Here is an 18,812-nt window from a genome sequence, read left to right as displayed (position 1 = left end):
TCCGCTATTTTGGTTAGCTAGCAACACCCTTTTTAACCCTCGCTGGAATCGATCAAAAAATGTATTCTCTGTGTTCTGAGGTTTAAGCGTCACTTCCCTTTAAACCTGTTGATGGCTTTTGGTATTTGAGGTTCGTGGGATTTAACAAGGCTGGAATGATTCTCTTTGAGCGAGTTTGCTTTAATCTACTGAAGAAATGTCAGCTCAACCTTTCAAAACATCAAACGCAAACCAGCTGTCAAAGACGGGTTATTACGTTGTCGGGTGTTTTGTAAATTATATCACGTACCGTAAAACAGTTTGGGTTGAGAGATTAGAATTACCTGGAAATGCAGATGACTTGTTTTCCAGGTCTGTACCGCTGTAGACTGGTGTGACACGTCAAAGGCTCCTGCTACAGACAGGAAGTCTCTGTCCTATGTTCTTCCTCCCTGTCTCATTCATTCCGCTTTCAACCTCTACATTACCATAGAAACAAGCCCAGACTCAAATATCAACAAATGCAATGAATAAAACACGTGAATGTCCGACGAACATCAGTAGTTCCAACTTTAAACTTAAAGGGATAGTTTACCCAAAAACGAAAATTCTTTCATCTGATCCTCATGTCTTTTCAAACCTGTATGGACACAAAGAGAATCATATTGGTACTGGTTAACTATTCCTTAAAGACATTTCGACAGCAGTTCTATAGTATTTTCTTTGTAATAAATGAACTATGGCAAATTAGTTTATATGACTGTGATATTATGGATGTTTGAATTGATTATGTCTTGTTTTGTAGATTGCTTGGGGCATTTTTCTCATTGATGTATTATTGATATCTGTTTACACTGCTGACTGTTAAACCATGTGTGCTGCTTGACATTAGGATGTTTGATGTTGGCGGTCAGCGTTCAGAGAGAAAGAAGTGGATCCACTGTTTTGAAGGGGTGACGGCCATCATCTTCTGTGTGGCCATGAGCGCGTATGATCTAGTACTGGCTGAGGATGAGGAGATGGTAAGATGGTGTACCTTTTATCCCACACCAAACCAGTAAACACACCATCACACTATGAAGAATAAAAGGAGTCATTACTTAGTTTAAGATGGTCGTTTTTCAAAATCTGTCTGGTGTTTTTGTTACTGCACCTTTAAAACATAATTATGTGTTTTGATCTTTGTCTATCCTAGCATTATGTAAGGAGTATGCATAATACAACGTATTTCAAAGCTGGAGAATTGGATCTAGAAAAAATATTAGGATCCTTTCAAATTAGCTCCTTAAGCTTAGATTTTTTTTCTCTCCACTACAGAACCGAATGCACGAGAGTATGAAGCTGTTCGATAGCATCTGCAACAACAAATGGTTCACCGAGACCTCCATCATTCTGTTTCTCAACAAGAAGGATCTGTTTGAGCAGAAGATCTTACGCAGCCCCATGACCATCTGCTTTCCCGAGTATCCAGGTACAAAAAAAGCAGCCAATAAATCATCAAGTGCACAAGTCCAACACATTTAGAGCATGTTTGCCTAAAATTCTCCAGTTTACAGCTTTACCTATGCAGATATCTCCTCCGCCATAGACCAGACAGCCCTAACATTAAGTGATATTTGGGGATTCATATTTCCACTATGGAAAAAACAAATCCCAATTCTTTTAACAGGCCCTGAACAGAAAAACATTTGTGAAAGCTTGATGATGCTGAAATGTTGATATCCAAATGGCCAGCAATTCATCACGTGCAGTGCAGGGTTGAGCCCGGGACATCGATCCAAAGCTGGACAGATGGTTTCGCCGATTTCAATCAATTGGAAGAGATAATGAGGCATTATACTGATGAAAGAGATTACTATGAATCAATTGGCGGATGGTGCAAATAAAATAAAAAACATTTACGGCTTCCTCTCACTCACTTATTTCCTGTGGTCCCATCTCCGTCTTTCCTTACTGTGTTTCCCTTCCGTTTTCTCATTGTTCTCTTATTTCCCCTTCAACAAGGTGCAAACAACTACGACGAAGCCTCAGAGTACATCCGCACCAAGTTTGAGGACCTGAACAAGAAGAAGGAAACCAAGGAGATTTACCCTCACTTCACCTGTGCCACCGACACCAAGAACGTGCAGTTCGTTTTCGACGCCGTCACTGACGTCATCATCAAGAACAACCTGAAGGACTGCGGGCTCTTCTAGATCCCAAAAGCAAGAGGATGAGTCAAGGTGCGGAGAAATACCCAAAACTAGACTATTCGATTAAATACTTTTTACATTGTTGTGTAAGCAAGCAGCATGTTCTCATTTCTCTTCCCTCTTCAGATTACTTGAACAGTTTTGATGAGCAGAGGAAGCGGAAGTGGAAGACGTCCGGAGCATCTACACTGGCCAATCACGACGACTCCTTCCACCTGACGACCGATAGCTCAGAGGAGCCCGACACAATTTCTATTATTGCCAACGACTTTAGCCCCACCCCAACACTGTCTCCGCCTTGTTTGGCATTTAATATCTGTATTATTAACTTCTTGGGCTGTGACCACAAATCAACTGTTGTATTTCCATTGTCAATATTTGTTGTTTATTTTCCTTCCTTCCTTTGTTTGTTTTTGTTCTGAATAATACGCAAGGAAACGTTTTTATATTCTTTCATTTTACTCTAGGGAATCTGATGGTCAAATTTCTTAAACTTTTAATCGCATAACGCTTATTTTTTTAAGAAACCAGCAGGCGTTGGATATAGAGTATGATCGAAAAGAAAAGCGCTTTTTTACGATGTTTACACGACGTCCTCGTTCATAGCAAACCGGCAAATTGTCCTGCATGGTAGATAGCAGATATTATCAGCACAAGTAATCAGTTCACGTCAGCGTAACATTCCTTTTAAAATTAAGTTGAAAAAATATACAAAAAAGCAAAAAAAAGCTTCACATGGGGAAAGAATTGCTTAAATATAACTGATATTTAAAGTATGTACGTAACAGTATCTAACCATCTTTTTCATCTCTATCGTCTCGTACCTCTTTCTAGCATTCTGTTTGTGCCTTGACTTCCGTTTACAATGGACTTTTTTTCTTCCCCAACTGTCCTACTGTACGTAAACATTTCTGCTCCAGAACTTTCGCACCATGTAAGATTAAATAGTGATTATTAATGAAAATCTAATTGAGTAAAAGGGTAGTGTTTTTTTTTTTTTGGTAAAGATTAAAATGCTTTTGAAAGTCCTATATAATGATTTAATTTAAATAAAAGTTCATTCACTAGATCAAGTTGCGTTGTCTGCTACTTTTTATTAAAATGATACCATACGCACACATGTATGTTAGGGTTAATAGTTTGGCATTGGCTGCTGAATAATTTCAAATTTTAATTGTAGTTATTAATCAGTCTTAAGTAGCACGGTAAACGTTTTAGGTAAAAGCCAAAAATACATTGTATGGGTCTAAATTATTGATTTTTCTTTTATGACCATGAGACTGGTTTTGTTGTCCAGGGTCACATTTAAGGACTTGCTGTAGGCACTGGAACATTTATAATTTTACACCGTTCTAGAGGTTGCTTGTTCAGCTCTCCATTACCTGACAAAGTCTATGAGAACATTAATGAGCTTAGTTAAGAACATAAAGATTAATTTCTGATAATATTTCAGCGCCGCACCCGTCCCTCCATCCTGTGACTGTTGAATAACATCAAAACGTATTTTTAGGTGTAATAATGAGCGGTGATCTTAAATGATTTCTTCCAAACACCCTACATACACACACTTTAATGTAACCTGAATCTACCATCAAAGAAATGGACAAAATGAATCGAATTATGATCTAAATTAGAAAATAAAGTTGTGCAATACCAAATCAAAATTGGTGTACAATATTGTCCTCTTGTACAGATTTTTCACAGGCTGATACTGCCATCTAGTGACACCTTTGTGAAATGACAATTTGATTCGTAGTATTACTGTTTATCCAAGAGCTTGAGACTCCCTTCAGCTGTTCAGAATTAGTATATCACGGCTCGTTGGAATGCTTGATTCTGATTGGCCAGTCTCGACATTTGCAGATTCGTTATTCCCAAATAACAACCTCTCAAAACTAATAACACACGGTAACCCGGATGCAGGAAATCATTTTGTCAGTTGTTTTGACAAATTAAATATAAATATGTCTTTTAATAACATACATGACATTATATTTACAAATTATTAAACCAATTGGCGTGTTCGTGACATTTGAAAGTAATTTTTCACCGCAAAACCGGAAAGTAAACCAAAATGTTAAAAATTCGCCAATAAAATATTTAAAATTCACATTTCATGTCTAGTTTTTTTTCACATGTGGCAAGTAGCCGTGCGATAAACGGGATTATGTATCGGCCGGCTGTTATCGCGAAATAAATCAATCATTGTGATACAAGACCTTCCGCTTTGGGTCGGAGCTTATTTCTGCGATAACAACTGGCTGCCTGTACATTATACCTTACTTAAAGGGACAGTTCACCCCAAAAATAAAAATCCCATCATTTACTCGTCTTCACGTTTTTCCAAACTTGTATATCTCTATACTGCAGAACACTAAAGAAGATATTCTGAAGAAAGTGTTCACCAAAACAACACCGGCCCTCATATACAAAACCTGACAAACATTGTTTTGTATTCAATAAAAGCTCACCTTTCATTCAGTAAAGAATCACTGAGGTGTTCTGTCCCACACACTAGTGCTCTGGTAGGGGATAGAAAACACCTTTTGATCAGTATAAAAACTGTTGCAAGTTCCCATGAAGAGACTAATATTGAGTACCTCTGGCGCCCCCTTCTGGAGACATTTTTATGAGAATGGGTTGCACACTGGAGAGTTGACATTTACATTATCCAGGAAAAGTAGATTATTTACTTCTTTCTCAGTCTAGAAACCAGTTTAGAAACCGTCCTGAACATAATATTAGTTGATTCTGTTCTTAGGTTCGTTTTGTCGACATCCTGGTCCAACAAGTTTGCATTTTTTACCCTGTAAGACATCCTGCACCCAAGAACTGCTGCTGCAGATTTAAAAAGCAGAAGTCATTGTTAAACTGAGTAGATTAAATAATTTCATTTACGAGCACAGTTACGGTGGAAGATTTCATATGATCTCACATCCAACTGAATGGATCGATGATGAAAGTTGAGTGAGTCTGTGATGCACAGTCCGAGGGAATTAAAGGGCAAGTCCTTGTCTATTGCATTCGGTATTCTCCTATAGCGATGGGCAGGGATCAGCTTTCATTTGATTAACTGGTGTGACTATGGTCTGAATCTGGACTTTTGCTGTAGAAGAACATTTCATTTTCACAATATGTTTTAAAATGATAAGGAAAAATGCGAAAACAGGCCTTCTATGCTTTATTTTCATTGTGTTGTGGGCGTGTCCCACCACATAAGATAAAGCCCACACGTTATCGTGGGGCAAATATATGCATGTTGTGCATTAAATGTACGTGTATGTAAAAGAAGACAATAAATACATTCAAAACAACGATAATAAAACAACAGCACCAGCTCTTAAGAAGGGTGACGTGCGGTGTACGTGCGCTTGTCACGTGACAATGTCATTCATACCAAGATGCACATGAGCCACCCACGTCAATTACAGATAAAAACAATCCTTGCTCTATTTCACCGTTACATTAACAACGTGAGTTATCATGTATTAATTAACTTAAATTATGATAATGTCATGATTAATTACCAGCCAAACTAAACGTTTTAACTTTTGGCTTCTTTTGGTGTGTACATGGGCAAGCGAGCCTGACACCTTGAGTTAACTCAAACGGACTTTTCCACAAAAAATATTGTTCTCTTGTATTTCTCTTGTATTATTTCAGATACGTTACCGAACGTTGATATCGTAATAGTTACATTCATCTGAAACGATAGAAAGACTGTACAGAATCAACGCTTTTCTTAAAACGTTATGAAGAATTGCAGTTTACAAGCACTGTTTACTTTTGTTTTTATTCTTACATCATTTGCTAATATATCTTAACATTTAATTCACAGTGGTGTCATCAAGGTGTTGACCAGATGTGTTTGATAAGGGTTGGAACTAAGCTTTGCATGACTAAAGACCTTCGTTATAAAGTAAGACATTGACAATGTTTGAAAGCATCTTCCATAGATATTTACTGAAATAGATTCACAATTCCTTTCAAATGTTTCTGTATTGCAGTACTGCACTGTATGAAGCAGGTGAGGAGAAGCAAGCAAGGGGTTAGAGGTGATGAGACACATTCACATTGTCCAGAGAGATAAGGAATAGTTTGTTCTGCACTCTTTAGGTTGCTTAAGAGCGTACTGCAAACATGCCTTCATGAAGCACTCGTAAGGCAAGGTCGATCTAGCTGCATTGCATCTGTCTTTCTTTGCATAGATGAACAGCAAACACCTGAAGGTTCCTATTGTCACGAACACTACTAGATAGCAGTTACAGATAGCTGATGAATTGGTAAAGTCAAATAAATCTGGAAGGCATGCCTCACTCGCTATACAAGTGCTAGAAATGTACATACCACAGTAACCTAAACAGTCTTAACTTGAATAAAGTGGCCATCCGATAACACAATGGTCCGAGTTGCATATAAAGACAAGAGTTGATTCTTTTTCCTTTATGTAAACGTGATTGCCACATCTTAGCTTTGCATCTCAAGAGGCTCAGTGTTATTGTGCACATATGCTTATGTGTGTGCCTGATTGTCTACACACCTCTAAACCAATGTGCCACAGATTAGGGAGGTTACAAAACAAATGAATACGAACATGAATGGAAATGGGAATATATTTCTCTAATTACAGTAAATACTCAAATTAAATAGATGTGCTGTGGCCCCGAAAGCCACACCTGGTGTTTGTGAACTCTATTTCATTAGTTAAAAAATGTTGTACAGGGCTATAAATATATGTGTTGTATATTTTATACACCCAAACTGATTTTGTATTTGAAAGATTTTCTTTGTGGGATTTTTTGTGGCCGTATGAAGTCAGTTGCACATGCTTACACATGCACAAGGTTCAAACCCAAATTTGTCTATATTTGACGTTTATCATAAATTAAATTAGGTATCTTTACTTAAGGTCAAATATAGAATAATGTCCCGATTACTTTAAACCCTCACCTCCCACAAACCGCCAGAGGGCGCTGCTGAACACCGTGTGGCTGTACTTGTATTTTCGACTCAAAATGTGGCACAAAACGTATTTTGAGTGGAAGTAAAGATGAGAAGAAACGTTTCTTTACATTATGTGCAAAGAAATATAAATAAAGATACATTTGTGTCTAGTTTACATCTTACTTAAAACAGGAAGTGCAAGATCATCTCGTATTTTAACCGACAGACAGAAAGATTATTTTTATTAGCAATTTAGTTTTAAGTGACTTGCTTTATGGTCTTAAACTTAAATGCGCGTGCTTTTCTCTACCGTGTTATTGATTTTCTTCACTGTAATTTTGAGAAAGAGACGTAATGAGCACTCGGATTTCAGGCGAGCTCTGGTTGGTCGGCTCTGACGCGTTGATTGGATAGCGCGGAATGCTGGCGTTTGATTGGCCAAGGCTTGCACGCTGGAATGAAACAGACGCACAAATGCAGATCTCTCAGCAGTGAGGGGCTCATAATCTCGAGTTGAGAATAATAGACACATCTGTGCCACAGCTGGGATTTTACTGACGATTTTCTTCATTCACAGCGAATGTAAGTAAAAGTTCTTCCACGTTATATCAATTAAATGCATAAGATGAAGTACATTTTACTTAAACAATAAAGTGCAAAATAAAGAGTGTGTATATTTGTATTAATGCATTTCTTCATTGCAAAATATAATTAGTAACATAACATTTTTTTTCTGTTTCAGGAGTATTTCAAATTACTAGTTTTGACGTTCTCATCTATTTCCAATCATGGTAAGCATTGTCTTGTTAATACAAATATATTGCTTTATAATGTACTGATTTTGCATCACTTTATAGAAGATATTACACAAGATCATTTCAGCATATGGCAGGGCATCTGTACTCCAGGCCAATCTGTGCATAGATACGAAAGTTACTTGACCCTGGGTGGGTGCTACTGTTGTAGATGAGTATAATGCAGGAATTTTGTGTGCGATTTTACTTAGAGAAATATTTCAACAAATATGTAAGTCACAATATAAAAGTCACAGCTGTATCTGTTTACGCGCTAGAAAGGTTATGATTTGGGTGTTGGCGTTTAGGGTTTGGAAATAGGTTATGCATGTAAACAAAGTGTACAGCACTTATGCTTCAATGTTTTCTTTGTGAGAAAGAATGAAATATGCAATAAATTCAAATGGATTTTATATGGTGCATTCCTCAGTTAGAGAGGACCAAACGTCCAATGAGTTAGGAACTGCTATGCTGCTTATAGTGAGATCCCAGAGGCTCCCGGACTTATAAAAAACACATGTTCCTCGCAAATATGAGATCCAGATTATTCCAGTTTCTTGCAATTTGGGGAGAGGTTTGAGTTTAAAGATATAAAAGCTTCATTTCTACCTGTTTACATTCTGGTAACCCTTAATATATCTTCCCCTGTATGGAATACTATATTACACAATCTGTTTATTTCACTTGTAAAATATTTTTGCAAGCTTTTAGTCTTTGAGCCAAATCCAGTATGAACTGCTGCTGGTTCAGATTGTTAGTATACGTGATGTTTATTTTATTTAGGTGTCAGTTTATTTGTGTTTATGTACATGTGCATGGATGAAAGGTGCGGTGGTTACTCACTCCAGGTGTGGCGAGTAACTGATTTATTCTACTGATTTTGATGTGCAGCTAGTAGTCATCCATTCTCTCTGATAGCTGGGTGTGATGTGTCCACATGACGTGTATTGAGCTGTTGTTTGGCTGTCTTCTCGCTAGTATAGAGACGTTTTTTTCAGCTCCTCCAGACAAACACAACCATGCCCTTTTCATAGAGCTAGCGCAGGTCTAAGCCTGTCAAAAGAGGCAGGGTTAGTCAATCTGGGAAAGAAACTGAAAGCCCAATGACCCGGTTTCTATATAGCTGTCAGATCTTATTTGGAATTTACTTATGAATATGAAAAAAACATGCTTGCAAAATGTATTTCTGCATTTTAAATAAAACTAACCGTGTCTTTTTTCTCTCTTAACAGTTGTGTCTGCAAGAATCGAGCGACTGCCTGCGGGAACAGATGCGTTATATGATGCGATCGCTGCAGGATCTAAAGCATTTACGCCGGAGCAGCGCAGCGCCCCCTATCGGGCCTCCGGTGAGGTTGCGTGCCTGTAAGCAGCTCATCGCCCAGCGTGAACGCAGGGCGCGGATGAGGATCAGCGATGCGAGCGAGACTGCCAGCTACGATTCAGCCTGCCATTTTTCTACCTCTCTGGAAGAGGAGGAATCTACGGGGGGCCCGTCAACCGCCAGCTCCCCGAGTAGTGAGCGAAGTCTGGAGTTTGACTCTGGTTACTCTGAGGCTTCCTGGCAGGATGAGGCTGTGGTGTTACGTCGCACCAGAAACGTCCGCGTCTCTTCGTCCGCATGTCTCCGCACCAACCAGTTGCCAAGCGACCGAGTTCGTCCGAAATCAACATCCGACGCATGCCTGGAAACATGGACGTCGTTTGAGACATCTAGCGACCCGGAGGACTGGACGACGTCGCTGCTTACCCGCGGGCGTAACCGGCAGCCGTTGGTTCTGGGAGACAACAGCTTTGCAGATCTCATTCAGAATTGGATGGACTTACCAGAATTCCCAGAGCAGTCTGAACAGAAACACAGTTCTGGACGCAGTTTCGCAAAAGACTTCTTGATCAATGTTAAACGAAGGATAGCTGGACTTTCACGAAACGTTGACGAACGAAGGAGGTCTACAGATGTTACACAGCTGAGCACAACGTTTGTGGCCGCAAAAAGACTTTCTTGCCATGTTGAAGTGCAGCACAAAACACCCTTCTTTTATAAATCACACACTGGTTTGAATGAACTGGATGAAGATTTGTATCAGTTTACAGCACTAATGAAATCGGGGAGCAGAATGCCCATCATCTGTAATGACAAAATCGGGTACATTTGACTCCAGTGAGAGAGACTGAATGGACAACACCTTCGGGAGAGACTAATTATTTTTATATCAAATGTTCTGTCAATGAAGCCATGTACAATGTACACAATAAAAGTTTAAAAGTTCAAAGTATTTGGTCGGATTGGTCATTGAAACACTCTTAATTCATTGAAATGTAACTCTAAATCGAATTCATGTATTAAAAATGTATCAAAACGTCTCATAACAAAAACTACTCGGTCTTTGCCAAACAAAACAATAACTTTTTTTCCCTGGTGTAACAGTTTTGAAATGAATTCTACTCTCTTCAATTTAGAAAGATTTTTTAAACTTGTCTTATCATCGAGTGAACATTTCTTTGCATAAGTTATTGATCACAATTTAAAACTATGGCTGCAGAATGATAAGCTTGAACACATTTATAAAGACACTCCCTGCTGTAACCTCTGTCTGTACCTGTTCACTTATGTTCCTTAAGTTCCTGTCATCATTGTGACCAGAACCAACACATTTTGAAAACTGTTACAGCAGTGGACAGGAACTTTGTGTTTTTAGAATGCCATGTATTCGCTTTCCGGCCCCTCAGGATGGAAAAAGGGGTTGAGCTGAAGAAAGCTGTTTGGTAATGGCAGGGAGTCTACATCAACACCGGTATCTCAGGTGGTCCTCACAGCATGTGTTAAATGAGATAAGTCTGCTTGTGTCTCTTTACGACGGCATAGGGAACATTTTGCAGCAGCTGGCCGAGTGGTGAAGAAATTGACTTTTGCTTCATTAAGCTTCCGACTCGCTTTAAGTGGCCTTGCTATCAGACTAATGCGTCCTGCTGCACCGCAGGTCGTAACAATTCATCCGAACACTTCTGCTTGAAGTTTTATTAATCCCTTTTAGTTTGTTTGAAAGGCTTGTCATCGCAGATGGTGACCTCATATAATATTCCAAATTACTCTCAAATAATTAGTGTGATGTCATAAATGAATAAATACAAAATTCATGACAAATGTATTTATGCTCCCAGCGTTGCAATTAGAAAGTTGAAATCTGAACTGACCGAGAAAGACTTGCAGGTATGTTGTTTGTCTTGGCCATTTGTACCAAAAGGGTATTATGTGTGCATGTGGAATAGTGCAAGGTCCCTAACTTAATTTAGCATTTTTATAGAAAACGAACTATTTGAAGGGTGTTCTTTTTCCAAAGAGCTTACATGGAACAGATGGACAGATGTAAAATAGCAACAAGGGATTGGACTTATGAGGAATACATAATATAAAAGGCACCAGGAGCCTCTAAAAGAAGTTTGGGCGTTTGACTTCGTAATTATGTCCAAAATGATTAAAATAATTGTTTTAATACAAGTAATGGAGGCAGGCCAGACAGGCAGGCTTGCATACCTAATTGTCCTGTATGAAAAAGTTGTTTATTGTCTGTGCAATGCACTCATTTATTTTTTTAAAGTATGAAAAATGACCCTGTCTCTTTCTGTTTTCTTCTGGAGATGTATGTGTAGATGTGTGTATTTTGGTTGTGTTTAGAAAAATGTACTTTGTACAAATCTGCATTTGCAGCTGCTTTTTTCTGGCCTTGATCTGACAATCTTTGGTTGTTCATTTGCTGGTGTTGTTGGTGCTTTAAGTGTAGAAGCTCTGGTGATGTTTGCCGACGTTTAAAAGCTCTAGTGCAAACACAAACACGGAGTGTGTGCCTGGTGTTACTGTGTGTACGTGTGTGTGGAGTGTGTTAATTCGAGTAAACGTGCGAGTGTGCGATGGGGCCAGATGTCAGTGGTTTCAGATGGAGTGCTGCTGGGTAGGCATTGACTCTGATGTACAGAGACAGAAACATCACCACGTCTGTGTTGGCAAACTCTTAAGAAGCCTGAAGTTCTCACTCATTTATCTATTAAATGAACCACAGCACACAGATGCTGACTTTGCCGTCACCCTTACTATAATCCTTTGCATTCCACAATCCCACTGTTTTAGTATTGAAAGACCTACAGGATAAAAAGCAGGAAAAAAACTGTAGATATAAACAAATTCAGCTTTTTTAGTTTTGCATTGACTATCACAAGTGCATTTTCACCTTAAAAGTCCTGTTTCTGTAATCAGTCTGTATGTTTAAGGTTTGGTTTGACTTTTTCATTATTGGTGTAATGACTTGTAAAAATTAAATATTGTTGCACTGTATTAGTGTTGATTAAATTATGTCATTTATTTAAATACAGAAATACTGTACAACAAAATTATATATAAATATGATTAAAATATTTGAAAGTCATTTATCATTTTCACCCCTAAAAACCACTAAAAACGTTTTAAACATTTTTTCTGAATTGACTATTCTACATACGTGTTTAGATGAAATGATCATTTCAGTTTCATTCTATAAAGTAGTGACAACATTTCTCCCAAATTTCGAATGAAAATAATGTTTTTTTATTTGCAGAAAATTGAAATGGAAAAAAACTGGTCAAAATTAAAGCAAAATGCAACGTTTGCTGAAACTGATTTCTAAAATAATGACATATATAAGTTTATATTCAAACAACACATTGCTAATGTTTAACGTGTATTTAAGGATCAGTTCAAAAATGAACATGGTGGAAAAAGCAATTTTTTTTAAATTCTTTCACATTGCTGTTGGGTGACTTTGTTATTCCCAAGGTTTATAAATTTTATTTGTACTTCACCCCAAAAAAATTTTTACCCATTGACATTCCATGGTAAGAGTAAAAATCACTATGTATAATAGGGACCATTTTTGGGTGAACTATTCCTTTAATGGCTCTTGAAAGGTTCAAATTTTAAAGAGAAAACCAAATTTTTCCCTCTCTTAAGTCATTTTTTAAGGAAAGGAATTGTAGTGTGAGCTCTAAACAGTTTAACAATTTTCCATTCTAGCATAACAATCCATTTTATAAATGAGGTGTGAACAGTGCTGTGGCAGTGGAGTCGTGGACTGATTCTGGTGCTCATGAACCTTACAATAGACTGTGGGTGAGATGGACGAGTAGACAACACATGCATTGCATACCTGCCATCAGCCCACAATTAACCAAACAGAGCTTTTCAACAATGATCTCTTACACCGTGGTGCCACCTTTAGACTAATGTCCAAGTGTTAATGTCTGTGTCAATGAGCCATTTGCCTCCCAAGGGCAACATCCATTTAACATCACGCATAAGAGCATACTCAGAGTATATCTATTACAATCCGGGTAATTGACTTTTTTAAGTAGTTTGGATTTATTGGTTTATATTCTATTTAAGAGATTTCAAGAGAAGATTTTTTTTAAAGGAAACGTGGCCTACTTTATTGGGGGAGAGCCCTGTTGTGGTAAATACTATAGTAGATTTCATTTGATGTTTCAGAATACAATGGAAATTGTGGATGATTTTTCCACAGTCACTGTAGTTTAAATCTGAAATCCTTGCAATGCTGAGACGCTTCAAAAACAGTGCACAGTACATTAAAAGCAAGGATGGAAACATGTTTGGACTAGCCATTTAATGCCTGTTGTTGGCATATGAGCTTGACTGTGTTCCTTAAAGAGAAAACTATTCAATTTCGGGCTTTTTGTCCTCACACCCCCATTTTCCTCTTCATTAGCCGAGTTCTCCTCCTGAATTAATATCTCGCTCTATTATACCAGGTGCTAATGGCTCGGCCATGTACGGGAAATGTTAATGCACACATTAGTGCTTTGTGTGTCTGTGTGTGTTTATGTGTGTGTGCATTAGAGCTTTTACACAGTCCTCATAAGAATTGTACATTTCTATATAAAAGCCTTCAAAACACACATTTGTAGGTTTTCTGTATAAGCAAGATGGGAGCTACATTTTAAAAGCAAAAAGCTCTAATCCACTGTAATTGTGTCATTACATTGAGAGCTCTAATGTAGTTTGTGGTAAATTGAAATGAGTGCAGAGACGTTATGTAAAGCAAGCATGCTGGACATATAAAGTATAGATACACTGTATATTGCATTATGAGGTCGCAACTGCTATAAATCCAAATCTTTGTCAAATGGTCAAAATCCTGATCACAGTAGAGAGGCGTTGTGTCGGTCAGGCTCTGAAATGAATGAAACAGTCCTGACAGATGTGCTGCGTTGTTGTATGTGTTAGTTCTTGAACGTGTTCTCTTTGTCTCACACACATGGTATGTCACTGGCCAGTTTTGAACCCAGGTGAATGTGATGAATGCCCATCTCTCTGCAGGACCTCTGGGTAAACAGAAGGAATTCTGGGTAAACAAGAATCAGTCAGGGCACGGACCGAAGCTGTCACTCTGAGGTCAATCTCCACAAGAGAGAAACACATAACAGACATTTAGAATCATCTCAAGGTTTTTGTGGCTTGAAAAGCACATGCAATCTGATGTCTAGACCATTTGAAACCTCCTTTTGACGTCCATCTCTGGCAATTTGATCTTACAGAATGTTAAATTTGAAATGTGAATAATATCTATTTTTTTAAGTTAAAATGTTTTTTGGTCTGGCAGATTTCAAGTCCTGCTTTTTTCTATATATGATGGACTAGTGAAAAGTAAATGAGTCAAAGTGCCGCTGGTTTTAGACACAGTATATGATAAATGCTTGGTCCCTCATGGTCTGACATTTCTGAGTTAATAAATCTCAGTTGGGCATCACAGTGAACCACAAGAAACATGACCATTGAAAACACACCGATTCCTCCCCTGTATTAAATCAGGTCAATACTTAAACCTCAAACAGAACTGCAGAGATATGGGTGAATTTGAAGGCCCATCTGTAACCTGGGAAAAGAAACGGGCCTGGGGGCCGAACCGACGGGATATCCCACAAGGCTTTTTGTGGTGGTGCTCGTGAGTTCTCATGGTCATGAGGAAGGCCAAACACGGCCTCCAGGGTCACAGGCCATTTCCCTCTGATGGCCAAACATGATCTTTCACAGACCAATAATAAATTGTCAGAAAAAAGACAGAGTCTGCTGTGAAGTGGATATACTAACATCAGCAGGTTTATTATTTTTACTTTTGAGAATGTGAATTCGGGTCAAGGGTTGCTCTGCGGGGTTACTGTGGGAATTGTTTTAATTGATAATGATGAAAGCAAACGGATCAGAGTTTGGTGTTGTGTTTGATTCAGATGTGTTTTTCTTCAACCGGTGGATTATATGGTTAATGCAACACGCCCAGTGATGAAATCTTTTAATCGTGTTGGAACAATGTATCCATGAAATCTTTTCTGGTATTGTGAAATATTTTGGACAGTTTTAATGGCTTCAGCATATTTATATTCAGTATAAATGTAAAAAATACAACTACTTTACTTTGTGCAGTGAAGGTCTCTCAGTTGAATCTCTTATCTGTGAGGCAGATGAGAAGTCTCTTATATTTCCTCAGGTGTCCCAAATGAAGACCGATGATCGTGAAATGCCAAAAGTTAATTCACTTAAGATGTAGGTATAGAGTAGATATTTCACAGGATGAGAATAACACAGGATAAGATATGTGAGAGTTTTGTTCAGAATTCTGCTATCTTCTACCACCTCTTTCTCATTTTGTTTTTAAGCAGTTAACCTGACCAGACATCACTTACTCTGTTTACATTACTTACACAGAGCTTTCTCAAGCGCTGTATAAGAATGTCAACTGTGCTATTTTTATTTGTGTGGATGAGAAAAACGGTATGAAACGCTGGAACTTTAAGTGTGTGAATGACGAGAGAGAGAGAGAGAGAGAGAGTAGCAGGAGCCTTGAGGCTGTTCGGATCATGCAAATCCAGAATGTTAACATTGTAAAGTCACGTCCGTTCCACCTCAACATCAGCCATGCTCTAAATTCAGTGATGATGTGGAAAAACAGTAGAAACTTACAGATGCACACGCACACAAGGTTATAAAACACTCACATGTCTGCATGCACTTCTTTCTTTGGGTTTTGTGCTTATAAAACACCTTTGTTACTCCTGATGAAACCTGACAATTACCATTTCCCTTTTAATATAAAACAGTCTTGATAAAATTCACATATTGTAATAATCCCCCCACCAATTAATGTAGAATATAAATGTAATATATCTTCCCATAGACAGAGGAGTAAAAGACCCCTGTGATCTCCATGTGTCTCCTCAACAGCTCCAGAAGAAATCTCAGGCATTTTTCAAACTGTGCTCAGATACGCTAAAATAACAGTCATCATGCTGTTCAAATTTATTTTGGATGTCAACACTTGTCTCATTTGTTTCAGGTTTTATCTTTTATATAAACACTTTATAAGGAAATAAACATTTAAAACTTTTAGTTTTACCCAATTCAGATTTACTCAGTCCATTGCAGTAGTTTTGTTAAAGGGGTCATATGACACTAATATTATCATTTGTTTTAGATACAATGTGTATACACGAATTAAGGTTAAAAAACGCTGTATTTTCCACATACCGTGCATGTTTGTATCTCCTCTTCCAAAGTCTTCCAAAGCAATTGTAACAGGTACGCCCACCTTACTTGCGTATACATTTGGGCGGTCTTAGTCAAAACATACCACACACTGACATAGATTTGTGGGGGTGTGGTTACACGGGACGTTTCCAGGCAGGTCTGGGTGAGTATTCGCTTTTAGATAAAATGCATCTTTTTTTCCGACACTTTAATTTTTGCAATTTTACGTGTCTAACACATGCATGGGTAACTTATAACACACCAAAGAAACAGAAAAATACGTGTTCGCACCATACGACCCCTTTAAAAAATGTATGCTGTCAAACGATTGTGATTAATCGCACCCAGAATGACAGTTTGTGTTTACAGAATATATGTTTGTATACTGGGCATATTAAATTTGTATTTATAAAAACCTACACATACATGCATATTTGAAAAATAAACATTCATATATAATTTTAATGACTGGTAAATATAAATAAAATTGTAAATATAAATAAATAGGGGGGCACGGTGGCTTAGTGGTTAGCACGTTCGCCTCAGACCTCCAGGGTCTGGGGTTCGATTCCCGCTTCCGACTTGTGTGTGTGTGGAGTTTGCATGTTCTCCCCGTGCCTCGGGGGTTTCCTCCGGGTACTCCGGTTTCCTCCCCTGGTCCAAAGACATGCATGGTAGGTTGATTGGCATCTCTGGAAAAATTGTCCGTAAGGTGTGAGTGTGTAAGTGAATGAGTGAGTGTGTGTGCCCTGCGATGGGTTGGCACTCCATCCAGGGTGTATCCTGCCTTCATGCCCGATGACTCCTGAGATAGGCGCAGGCTCCCCGTGACCCGAGGTAGTTCGGATAAGCGGTAGAAAATGAAATGGAATATAAATAAATACATGTAGATATTTATGCATGTATGTGTATCTGCTTATATACAACATCAATATGGACAGTACACAGACGTACAGTATATTACGTAAACACAAACTTTTTTCTGGGTGTGATTAATCGTGATTAATCATTTGGCAGCCCTATTAATTGTATGTTTTATCGTACGTTTTATAATTCAGTTTGGATCAAGTAGGCAAACATATCCTTAATACGTGGTAAACTCTTAAGCACATTATTTCTATCTCAGAGCTCAGAGGTGAGAGAGTGTTTGTTTTCAAGTTTACGCTTCTTTAGAGCCACAATAAGCAAGAGGTGCCATTGTGGACACTTGGAAAGAATGCTCGACATTCTTTCACGACTTTGCTAAAAAGCACACGATTGTGTGTGTGTGGAAGTTGAAGAAAAGACTTCAGACTCCTCACAGAGTGTTTCACATTTGTAAGAATGTCGTGTTTGCTTAAACAACCCATACACATAGAATGTGCTCAGACTACACTCGCTGATGTTTAGAGATGATGTTGTGTTTCATTAAGGTATCAACTTAAGTATATCTTCTTAACTTGCCTTGAAGAAATAAAAACAATGAAACCATTTGTTGAAACACATTAAAAGTAAGGTACTGTAAAACAAATGATGATAAGTATAATACTCTAGATTTGGGTTTGATGAGAAAAGTTTGAGCTCATTTCGAGATCTTTAATAATATTAACTTATGATGGCATACTTGGCAATTTTTCTGAAACCCTAATGGATACATTTGTGAGATTTCTGGATCTTTTTCATCTCGTTTGTGATTTTTTCGTTTTTATGTATATACAAATTCACAGCAGAAGGTTAAGAGATTACACAGATTTTTGGCACTACATACCAAAATACCACATTCCTGTTTGTCACTAGTACGGATGTCACTTTTTAAATGACATGACAGATGGCCTCAAAACTGAACTGTCAAATAACATCTTGCTTCATTTCCTCTTCTATTTCATGTCATTGGAATCATCACCATATGAAAGGCAGTCAGCTGGCACGGTGTCGGCACAGACTTGCACTTGACTTGTTAAGCTTTCCACATGAATGGCATGCTATTATAATATGTCATTCATTCATATTCATCTGGATCCGAAAGATCAAGAGGTCTAATGAACAACCAGCTTCACCACAATGTGTGCTGTGACCTCTCATGACCCACAATGCCTTTCCGTGTCAGCAGAGAACCGATACGTTGAGCTTCTGAAAGTGTGCGGGTTGGCCCATGTCTGAAATGCAGGAAATGGTTTTGAATGGAGGAGTCAGGTTTTTCTGGCCTTGATGCAGTTGGAACCAGACTAACAGTGATAAGGACACACTCTCTCTGTCTCTTTAGCTCTCGCCCAACATACAAACAAAGCTGGTTCTGTTGAGTTCTGCAGGGTTGTAAAGTGCAGATGAACAGCAAGCGGTGGCCGGTGATTATGATGT

The 18,812-nt window shown here is 38.3% G+C and overlaps 2 protein-coding genes and 1 long non-coding RNA gene across 3 annotated transcripts in view; all 3 read left to right on the top strand.

The window, feature by feature from the left end:
- The window catches only part of gnai2a (guanine nucleotide binding protein (G protein), alpha inhibiting activity polypeptide 2a), a 45,232-nt gene extending 41,992 nt beyond the window's left edge, over nucleotides 1–3,240 (top strand). The window contains exons 6-9 of the mRNA XM_056734337.1: nucleotides 872–1,001; nucleotides 1,297–1,450; nucleotides 1,984–2,201; nucleotides 2,298–3,240. Of these exons, the coding sequence (XP_056590315.1) occupies nucleotides 872–1,001; nucleotides 1,297–1,450; nucleotides 1,984–2,174 (475 nt within the window). The 3' untranslated portion in view covers nucleotides 2,175–2,201; nucleotides 2,298–3,240. The remainder of the gene's footprint in view (nucleotides 1–871; nucleotides 1,002–1,296; nucleotides 1,451–1,983; nucleotides 2,202–2,297) is intronic.
- Nucleotides 3,241–5,580: 2,340 nt separating this feature from the next.
- On the top strand, nucleotides 5,581–6,231 carry LOC130409956 (uncharacterized). The gene is made up of 3 exons (XR_008904957.1): nucleotides 5,581–5,644; nucleotides 6,010–6,090; nucleotides 6,179–6,231. It is a non-coding gene; the product is annotated as an uncharacterized LOC130409956 (long non-coding RNA).
- A 1,206-nt stretch (nucleotides 6,232–7,437) lies between these two features.
- inka1a (inka box actin regulator 1a) lies at nucleotides 7,438–10,170 on the top strand. Its single transcript, XM_056735039.1, has 3 exons — nucleotides 7,438–7,697; nucleotides 7,858–7,906; nucleotides 9,142–10,170. The coding sequence occupies exons 2-3, from the start codon at nucleotides 7,904–7,906 to the stop codon at nucleotides 10,063–10,065; spliced, it is 927 nt and encodes a 308-aa protein (XP_056591017.1). The 5' UTR covers nucleotides 7,438–7,697; nucleotides 7,858–7,903; the 3' UTR covers nucleotides 10,066–10,170.
- Nucleotides 10,171–18,812: the final 8,642 nt, after the last annotated feature.

This window comes from Triplophysa dalaica, chromosome 21 (genome assembly GCF_015846415.1).
Source record: "Triplophysa dalaica isolate WHDGS20190420 chromosome 21, ASM1584641v1, whole genome shotgun sequence".
Taxonomy (NCBI): domain Eukaryota; kingdom Metazoa; phylum Chordata; class Actinopteri; order Cypriniformes; family Nemacheilidae; genus Triplophysa; species Triplophysa dalaica.
This window is presented reverse-complemented; position numbering and strand designations above follow the sequence as displayed.